At 38.0% G+C, this 10,649-nt stretch overlaps 1 protein-coding gene across 1 annotated transcript in view; it reads right to left on the minus strand.

The window, feature by feature from the left end:
• LOC135075530 (uncharacterized) overlaps positions 1–3,044 on the minus strand; it is a 194,572-nt gene extending 191,528 nt beyond the window's left edge. Inside the window, exon 1 of the mRNA XM_063969955.1 lies at positions 2,459–3,044. Within this exon, the coding sequence (XP_063826025.1) occupies positions 2,459–2,638 (180 nt within the window). The 5' untranslated portion in view covers positions 2,639–3,044. The remainder of the gene's footprint in view (positions 1–2,458) is intronic.
• Positions 3,045–10,649: the final 7,605 nt, after the last annotated feature.

Here is a 10,649-nt window from a genome sequence, read left to right on the forward strand (position 1 = left end):
TTTCGTTAAAATCCGTCGAGTAGTTTTTGTTTCTATAAGGAACATACAGACGGACAGACAGACAGACAAAAATTTTACTGATTGCATTTTTGGCATCAGTATCACCCCCTGATAGTTATTTTGAAAATTATATTTCATGTACAGAATTGACCTCTCTACAGATTTATTATAAGTACCTATAGAAGATAGAAAATGGAAATGTAGGTACTTCTGTTATGCTAATAACCTCAAAATCTGAAGCATTTTTCCTATTGTAACGAATCTCCCGCTTATCCGTGCTTTAAAAGTATCTACACTAATATTATAAAGAGGAAAACTTTGTTTGTTTGATTGTAATGAATAGACTCAAAAACTATTGGACCGTTTTTATTAAATTCTTTCACCATTCGAAAGCTACATTATCCACGAGTAACAGGCTAAATTTTATTTTGGAAAATAATAGGGTTCCGTAAAATATGTAGGTACCTAATGTAGGCCACGCGCGCGAAGCCGCGAGCGAAAAGCTAGTGGAGTATAAGGTGACAATCGTTAAGTAATTTCACATATAAAAATCATTATTTCATTGCTTGGGGGTCTTGGGGCGAACGATGTATGGACGCAGAACAATATCCTTTATTTTCAAATTTAAGCAAAAAGCATTCTGTGGTTATAAAATACCTATGCTTATTTGCACCTAGTTTATCAATCACCATGTTAATTCCATGCTTTCTATCCAGTCGACTGCTCTAACGACAAGGGTGGGCAGTCGTTGAGATGACAGCGCGAAAATCGTCGGCATCCACTAATTATGACCCTTATGTACCACTATACACCGTGTTACTTTGCATTCTTGCCATATTCACAGAGATAAAAGTAGGTAACAATACCTATTATTTAAGATAAACAAGAGACTCCCATAAAGAAAGTACACTAAGATTTTAGTAAATTTGGTTTTTCAGTACAAATTGGAATAAACCAATTTTGTCTCGCACGTTCTACAGGTGCAAGTGGAATAAACCTAGTGGGCGTGGCCTAGTTCTTAATTTTAAGGCTTTGAGTACCAGCCTTTTTATCCAGTCATAATAACTATTTTAAAATACTCTTCAGTTGATTTCAGATTTTCCTTTCTACTTTACGGGCTTAGGACCGTCAAAAATATGTAATAATTAATAGGGTTTCAATTAATTTACAACATTGTACCCTATTTTTACAAATTAATAAATTAAGTATGAAATCACCTTATTCACAATTAATTATTTAATTCATAAGTTCCTACTTACAAAGTTTACGTACTGCGAAGCAAGTGTTCAAAGTGTCCTCCGTTCTGATGAAGGCACAGTCTAGCACGGCGAAGCGTAGGTTTTTCGCTTTAGTTTTCGCAACACATAAACGTTTTATATCACAGTTTCACTAAAACAATCCTTTCATGTAACGCGTTTACACTGTTTATCTCTTCTGCGCATACCAGTCGTTTCAAGTCACTCCAAAAATCCATTGGTGTCAGGTCCGAGGATCGTGGTGGCCAAGCTACTGGACCCCTCGTCCAATCCACTGTTCACCAAACGTATTATTCGCGCACTTGACGTCCTTATTGTGGGGGAGCACCATCCTGCTGGTAGTAGAGCATTTGGTGTAACGCTAAGGGTACGTCATCAAGCATTTCGTCTAAGACGTCTTGCAGACACTCCAAGCACCATTTTAATTAAATTATTCGTTGTTTGAATACACTTCAGTCATTTTTGTATTATTTATAACGTGATTTGTGTTTGATGGATTTCTCAGTTTTTTACAAGTGCCAAAAAGACATTTTAAAGACAATAGATTGCAATAGATATTTAAAAATACAATAAAAAGTAAAAAAGTCTCCATCGCCATCGCCAACAAGTGATGTGCATGCGTTACGATAATTAGTGGTGTGTTTAACAGATTGTCGATAAAATAAAATACTCAAGATTAAAAAAAAAAAATTCGGACATTATTTTTTTACGGATTTGTGTTCAGTATCAGTAATATAGTAACCTCTGTAAATATGGCAAGAATGCAAAGTAACACCCTGTATTGACAAAGTTCTCCGTCTTCGTACGCGATATTGGAAATTTGGCATCTACCATCGGCTGATCTGACATTAGGCGTAGTCTGGCTTTGATATTCAATTTTCAACTGTATTACCTTGACAATCAGTTCAAAATTGATTACTAGAAAATTATTTGACAGACGATTTCTACTCTCGACAAATGCATTTGAATTAGCCCACTGGTATCTAAAGAAATGTCAATAATAAAATTGTCTGCTGAAAAATATTGAAGAGTGAAGAAAAGCTACATTAATTTGGTCGTCCTTTTCAGGGTATCTAAGTAGGTACCTAATCAATATCTTTCTCAGTTTGTAGAAGAAATTTATATTTTTTCTGAATTAGAGCTGACTCTCTACATCGTTATCTTTTGTCAAGGCAATAACTAAAGACCAAGTAAAGACTTACAAAATAAGTACTAGGCCTTGAAAAGTGGTGATGGGGCGTTGACGGAGGCGGTGGTCCACCAGGGGGCAAAAATGGTGGTGGATGGTCCATCCCATTGCCCCACATCCCGCCAGGACCAAATTGGGCGACACATCCAAGAATGTAGCTGAAAATGATCACTAAAGAAAACACTGCATCCATTTTTACACGTTTGATAGTGCTGCTGGTGTTCACTTTTACTTGCTTTCAAATATCGATACACTGACACAAACACTTATAGTAGTAAACTCGTGATAAGCACCACAACTACTAATTTACACATCACTATGAATATCATCAATAATCCAAAGGCATTGTTAGCACTTGCCTCCCGAATCACACTGAATCACTGGCTATTTCTAAACTAGTTCCTACATAAACAAAGCATTTATTTAAAATAAAACGGACGGTGATTGAAAGTTGAAGTATTTTGCGCTCCACAAATAGAGGAATCGTTCGGCGATTATTAGATATTGTTATCACTTATCACTTTTGTACCGATCACTGATAATAATGCCACTCGAGCGATGACGCTCGTCCAATACTAGTCATGATAAGGCCCCGTAGGTTCAGCCCATTAGCAGTCGCACGACTGACGATAAATACAATATTTTGTCTGAGGATATTAAATAGAATCGCACTAGGTTTCATGGCCATGCGTCCTTCTCTATTCCAAATAACTTTTCTTAAGGCTGCGCGCAGACGAGCTGCCCGAAACTAAGGATGAGTTGCACCACCTTAGCCGTAACAATAACCGGTGCTTTTTGTATGAAGTTTGACAGATTTTTGACGTTTGTCAGAGTTAAAGTAAGATGGTGCATCTCAGCCTTAGTCTATTACTTAAAAATATAAAGAGTGGTCGTGAAGCTCAGGTGGAGTTGCTGGCTGTATTTCAGTCTGAAGACAAGCTTTATTCATAAAGTTGTAGAAACTGAATGAAACTATAAACTTTCATTTGAGTGAGAGTCTTGCTTATCACGCCTTCAAATGACAGAAAAGGATAGGGATTAATAGACTTGATATACCTTGATGTTATGCTTTACCTTGAGTTACTTTCAAGAGGAGAGCGTATCTTTATCTTAAAGGCCGGCAACGCACCTGTAACGCCCCTGGGTCTGCGGGTGTCTATGGGCGACGGTAATCACTTACCATCAGGTGATCCGTCTGCTCGTTTGATTCCTATCACATAAAAAAAAAAAAAAAACTTTATAACTCAGCGATAAGGCAAAAACAAAATCGGTCAGTCGGACGTGTGCGGGAAGCCCTACAGATAACTCTTGCCTAATATTATAGCTTGTTTTTATATCATGCTACTTAATAACTAATAGGTTGATACGGTATATTTATAACCATAAAAATTACTGAAAATACTAAAAAGATTTTAGGAATTATGAAGGCAAAGACTTTATTGAAATTATGGGGTTTTACCTTGTGTCTTTTCCAATATAATTTCCCCTACTATTCTTCTATTTACAACAAATATAAAAACGATATCTCACTACATCGTTATCAAGACCTTAGTGATAATATAATTCGATAATAAAATCAATAACAACACCTATACCCAGTTAAGAGTACAATCAAATCAAGAGAGTTAAGTCTTCAATATTCATTTAAGGCATATTTAGGTACCAGTTAAGAGGCTATTCTAGGAAATACTTTATCACTAATTTCTTGGTCTGGTTGTGGTGTCAGAAAGACCGATGTCGCTGTCAACTTTACTCAAGTATTGTTAGGTTTCGGGTCTTCTTTGTGAGGCTGAGCGATGAGCCACGGACTTGATTACTCGTAATAAAAGAATTAGGTATGTGTTATTCCCACCGAAGCTAGGAAAGTAACGTGCAGTCAGCACATCAAACTGTACTTATACAGTAAAACCGCCTCTAATTATTAACATGCCACAGTATTGGACTTGATGTGCCGTCGTCTGTACTTAGTAGAGCAAATCAAATCAAAACAAATAATTTATTTGCATTACATGTGTGGTTTGACAAAAAGCAACTAAAGATATGTTATCCCACGTCTTGGAGCTGAAATAAGGCTGTTACTCTGTTATTCGTAACGCTTTACGTGCTTTCCTTTGGTACGCTCTAACTGATATTAGGTATGAGCACAGAATAAGTAATAGTACAGGTACAGAAGGATTACTCCGCAAGACGATTTAAATAAATGCGAGTCATGCTACGACGCGATACAGTGGAATTCAGCTCGCACAGCACTACGTACCTACAATTTTATTCACCTACAAGTTTTGTCTCTTTCTATCGCGTGCCTCTGAACTCTTCTTACGCTGTTAGGGTTGCTGTCTAGTAGTGTCTAGTAAAAAAATCTATTTTTTTTTAATGAGGTACGATAGTAGGTAAAGTACGCATTCATTATGGAAAACCTTGGGAGAGGCCTTTGTCCAGCAGTGGACGTCATTTGGCTGAAACGAACGAACGCATTCTGAGCAGTAGTCATGGTAGGTTAGGTTCCTATACTATCCTAAGAATTATTGATTACCTACATGGCCAACATACCTTTCAGCATCTTTGGGAAGCGAAAAAAAAGATAAATCTGGTAGATTTCTTTTCGAATTTAAACACCCGAACGCCGCACAATAATATTTCTTTCTCTTTATGTCCATTTTTAAATAATACTTCGATCATAGAATTAGGTACTACAACGCACGCCAGCGTCCTGACGGGCGCGCGCGTGACACTCGACTGATATAATACCCGCCGGCGGGGCGCTTCGCTGTAGGTAATTATCGGATGTACCTCGCGGAGTGAGCCAGGCCTGGTATGAGTGTGAATTGTGCCTGTTGCGTTACAACACTTACAACATGCTCGCTTTCTACGTTCGATTCTCAGTGTTGCATTTTGACTCTTTTTGTTTTTAAGTGTTATATTGAGCAGTTTTGAAAATCAGTTTTAACGAGGTAACATAAACGGTTAAAAGTAGATATACGAGACGCATATGAATGAATATTTTGAGTCCCATAACTATTGCTAACAGAAAAGATACCTACATAAAAATCTCGTAAACAATGAAAAAAGAACTACTTACTTTGATAGAGGAAACAAAATTGAGGTGTCTGAGGATTGGAATCAATATTATACTCATGGTAGTTAATATATCTTGAAAAGCAAAGAGTACTTACATAAGATCCAGCTGTGGTCTCCAGTGTCTCCTGCGACGTAGTTTCCACCACGTTCCTCACCAGCACAGTTGACATCACCAGCACCGTGCGATTCGGCTCTTCAGTCGTCGACTCCGTGGGTACATCCGTCACTTTAGAGTTCAGAAGATCAGGGATGATCTTCAGGATGCTGTTCCCTGATAGAAGAGACATCACCAGGCTGTTATCTGTCCATATGACGATCAGGTAAAATGCCGCTTGCCATCTCCTCATGGTGAAAACATACTTCACGAAATACCACGTCACTTTCACATTTCACTTTGGACTTTATTTGATTCCTAACTACACTGGAGTTTTTGCCCACATATTTTGTATTAAGATTTATGATGATCTTGGGCTATCTAGACTTAGGTTATAATTCTGTGTGCGGAAATACACTGAAAACTGATTGCAAAGATGTTTATCCAAAACGATCACGCGTTTATTCCCGATGTCCCCCACTATTTGTCCACCATTATAATATAATAGTGGAGGACAACGGAACTTTTTTGGTTTTGATGTCCACCACTGAGGGACAGAGCAACTCATTTCTTCTCAGTGTCCACCAGTAGGGCCCAACGGGAAGATTTCAGTAGCGCTGTCCCCCACTGGTGGACATTGCAACTTTTTTTCTCGATGTCCACCAGTGGTGGACAAATAGTGGGGGACATCGGGAATAAACGAAATCACGCCATATTTTCTAATCTTTTCTATTATTATTATTCTGTTTAATGGCTCTTTCTTCTTTTGCTAATTTCGAGTGTTTAAAGAGACATGGTGAATAGTGGAATTTGAAGTTTTCCCGGTCTTCAGTTTGAAATTTTTGCGAAAATCTACTTAACACGAGAAAGTGTACCAGGGGTATTTTACCGTGTGAACATTTAAAATGTGGGTAGGCTTATAAAACTTGGAACATCGTTATGGATGTAAGTTCTAATGCTTTTAAAACTTTCTTCCTTCTTTTCTGAAAGCGATGTTTCTTCGGTTACGAAGTTTACACAGACCTTGGAACCAATTACTTAGTTTTGGCACGAAAATTAGGTAAGTGTTACAGCTTAAACTAAATCCATTACAGAGTGTAATGTACAAGTTTGCCTATTAAGCTAATTTGATATCATCTATCTTCGATCAACAAAGCCAACTAGATATCGGGTCAGCGCAAAAATTACGTCTTGGGAAATAAGAGCGCACTTGAGAAGTAGGTAGGTAAGTTTTTTTTATCCACAACGAGGAAGCTCTTGGCCTGTATCTCACCTGATGGTAAGTGATGATCAGGCCGAAGGTGGAAGCGAGCTTCACCCGGAATCCTCAACCACGGAGGAACTGGCTATCTTACCTCTAACTGCCGGAACACAACAATGCTGTTAACATTGTTGTTATGACGACAGACTTGGTAAGATGGTGGTAGCTAGCCAGGCGGACTTAGAACAAGCCCTACCACCAACCAAACCGAACAGAAAAATCTGCTCCCACTGGGAATCGAACCCGGGACCTCTGCGTCTGAAGCAGGTGGTCTTACCACTAGACCACATAGGCGGTTTTTTCGTTCGTTTCAGCCGAAAGACGTCCACTGCTGGACAAAGACCTCCCCCAAGGATTTCCACAAATACCGCTCCTGCGCTGCTCGCAAACAGGCACCTGCCGCGAACTTCACCAGATCGTCGGTCCACCTAGTGGGAGGCCTGCCCACGATAAGTCCACCGGCCGTGTATGTATGTACGTGCCTAATTACGTTATTATTATGTGTAATGCCACACAAGTGGGCAGCTATTTGAATTTCAAATTCAAAGGATTTTTACCGAGTTCTGTATTAGGTACCTAACTGAATAAAACATAATATCATATCAACTCACGTCTCTCTGACATAGACGTATGTTTTATTTAACGCTGATGTAATTCGGCGGTCGTAAAATTTACGTTTGAAAATATTTATTCTATACCATTTAAATCTGATACATAACACGTGTGAAGTGAATTGAAAATCGAAATGTATCCCGGTGCAAGATAGAAAAGTGTGTATCAAAAAATACAATTTACATAATTTAACAAACAAAAAGCTATAATAATAACGGCACAATAACCACGTCAAATCAATCAACCCGAAATCTTTTGTTTCCCCACTCGTAAACAACACTTTACTAATATTTCTGTTCATTATTTTGTCAACATTTGGTCAAGTTTTCCACTAGTTTAAGGCTATCCACATTGCACTGTAAAGTTCCGGTAGCGAGGCAAGTCGCCCAACGGTGGAACGCGGGCGGGCGGCTAGGGCGGGCCGCCTCAGCGAGAGCCAGCAGCGAACTGGCGGGGCCTGCCTGTTGATTTCGAGGGCGGTACCGCAGGGCGAAGTCACTCGATTATCGCGTTCGATTGAGGAAATTATGACGATATTTTCTGGGTCACAAAGCATTATTTGGAAATAATCTAAATTTGATGTTATTATTTTCCAGTAACATCAAATATTTCAATGTTTGTTGAACAAATCAGATATTTAAATAGTATTAAACATAGTTATTAGTCTTCAGTCACAATTTTAGTACGATTTATTCAAATAAAACGCCTTATAATTAGTACAAGATATTCATTAAAATATGCTCGAATTTACGAGCAAGGATTGATGGAAACGACAGAGCGTAAATAGATAGTAGTCTCCATCAATATTAAGGAAATTGGCGGCCGGGAGAAGCGGATTCGATCGATAAGGAAGTTCCAAAAATAGACAAAGCGAAGGTGAATTAAAAGTGAGTGTAAGTGGTACCAGCTCCACGTGGAGTCTCCCGGACCACAGGAGCATGTCGCAGGATCATGTTAGCCACTGGCACGGATTACGTGACGCGATGGCGATAGGCGTTTGTGAATAGAACAAATTATAGTTGTTGCAATTCACGAAGGCGAGTGAACTTTACATATTGTGAGGTGGCTCGCTACTGTTCGTTTACTCGTACACAAGTACTTAAATCTCACTCGCCTTCGGGAGTTGCAAAAACTATAACGTCATGAGATCAACAATGTGGCGTCTTATGCCTTTCTATTAGGCGCTATTTTAAAAGGAATGTACATATTTCATATATCTGTTGTGTACCGATCGATCACCTACCTGTATACAGGTAGGTAGTAAACGTAGGTACATCTCTATACGAACAATGGCATTTCCTCGTGGAAAATTCCAAATATTCTCCGATGTTTATTGGTTTTTTAATATTAGACAAAACGACTGCAATAATACCCTATCTGCGCGATCCTATGGACTCTTTACTTCTACTATAAGTAAAAATAGAAAATAATCGGATTTTTTTAAACCTCTTTCAAAGCTTGCCATAAAAGCTTCATTTAAACTTCAGGCAACTGCCTGAACTTAATTCTTTCATTAGAATGAAACTTCATTCGCTCTGATTTGTGATAAGGCTGTTAATAAAAAAGCTACCTATTGGGACGTGTAAGCGAGTTATTAAACAACTTAATGAGAATAAACGAGGGAACAAATGATAGCAATTTCTCACGGCTCCCCGTATATTATTTACATAATAGGCCCTGTCGACACCCTTCGACGTAGGTTATTGGTTCGAAAGGTTGTTGTTTTTAAATGTTTTCATTCAGGTCATAGCGGTATGATATTAACTTCTGTTTGCTTAGTATTTAAGTCTAAATTAGATTCTGGGTCTTGGAAATTAGTACATTCTGACCTAAAACTGAAAGTCAGAGAGATTCTAGTACCTATGTTATGTAGTGAACCTTATTCTGGGTGATTAAACTTAAAAAAAATGTTTTTTTCAAGGTTACTAGTAATTGTGATACAAAAATCTGACACTTTCAGCTAAGCTAAATATTATTATGCTAATGTTTCTTATTGTGGCGAACTCGTTCCTAGATTTACTCCCACTTCAGTAATCGGTGGTTGACGGGGATAGTAGTGACCTCTGTAATCGGAAATTCGATACCGTAATCTTTTGACCATTGTAGTGTGATTGTAGTGTTACATTAGAGAATAAAACAGGTCGTTTAAAGGTTATAAAAAACTCTTTAGAAAAGATTTTCAAATCAAATTAATTTAATTCCAAACGTTCATTGCCTTCAGCTTTAATCTTTCTTCGGAACACCTACCCTTAAATCCATTAGCTTGACAGTTACATACAACAGACAAACAATTAAAAATAATTAACGGAAATTGCTCATTACGCACAGAAGTGGCAGGGTGGAGCAGGATGGCCGGATTCTTACATCCGGGGTTTCACGATTTTGGTCTCATAACAACATATTATTATATGTTATGACAACCTAACTAGACTGCATCTCAATTAATACCGGAGGGCTTAGTGTGAGTTTACGTAAACGTCCTCACTAGTAAGCGCGTTAAAAATATATTATGAAAATGTTAGTTTTTGAAAGTTTGCGCCAGGGCGCTGTCATACATTTAATGTCATTTTTAACTAGTAACGACGTTTGATGTAAACTTACATCAAGCCATCGAGATTGCGGTCAAATACCTGCCTTGTTAATCTTGTTATGCATAAAAATTTGACTAAACTATACTGACGGACGGAGTGGCGAAGTTTTTTCAATAACCAATGATTTCCTGGTTTCCTGAATAATGTAAACCTGAAAAAAATATGCCCTCCGCTCCACCTTGGTGGAAAAAGAGCATTATTAAAAAAGATAGAGCAAGATTTGTCAAGTAACTTAGTACTTGGCCGAAAATTCTTGAAAAGTTTTGAAAGGTACCTACGTACCTAATCCCATTTGATTTTTGAGCTTGGATGAAACCAGGATGGTTAGTTAGGTAGGTCTAATTTTACGTGGCTGAGAAATCATCGATTAACACAGTGACCAAATATAATAAAAACTGTAGTCCCCTATTTACTTAGGTACTTTTGTATTTCTCTATTTACTTTCATAAAAGTTTCAAACCAATTGGACTATCAGGATAAATATTTGGCTGTCGATAAGATATTCATAAAGATATAAACTTCAACTAAACAAAACTTTGTGAGAGAATCAATTATTCACCCTTTGTCC

This window comes from Ostrinia nubilalis, chromosome 10 (genome assembly GCF_963855985.1).
Source record: "Ostrinia nubilalis chromosome 10, ilOstNubi1.1, whole genome shotgun sequence".
Lineage (NCBI taxonomy): Eukaryota > Metazoa > Arthropoda > Insecta > Lepidoptera > Crambidae > Ostrinia > Ostrinia nubilalis.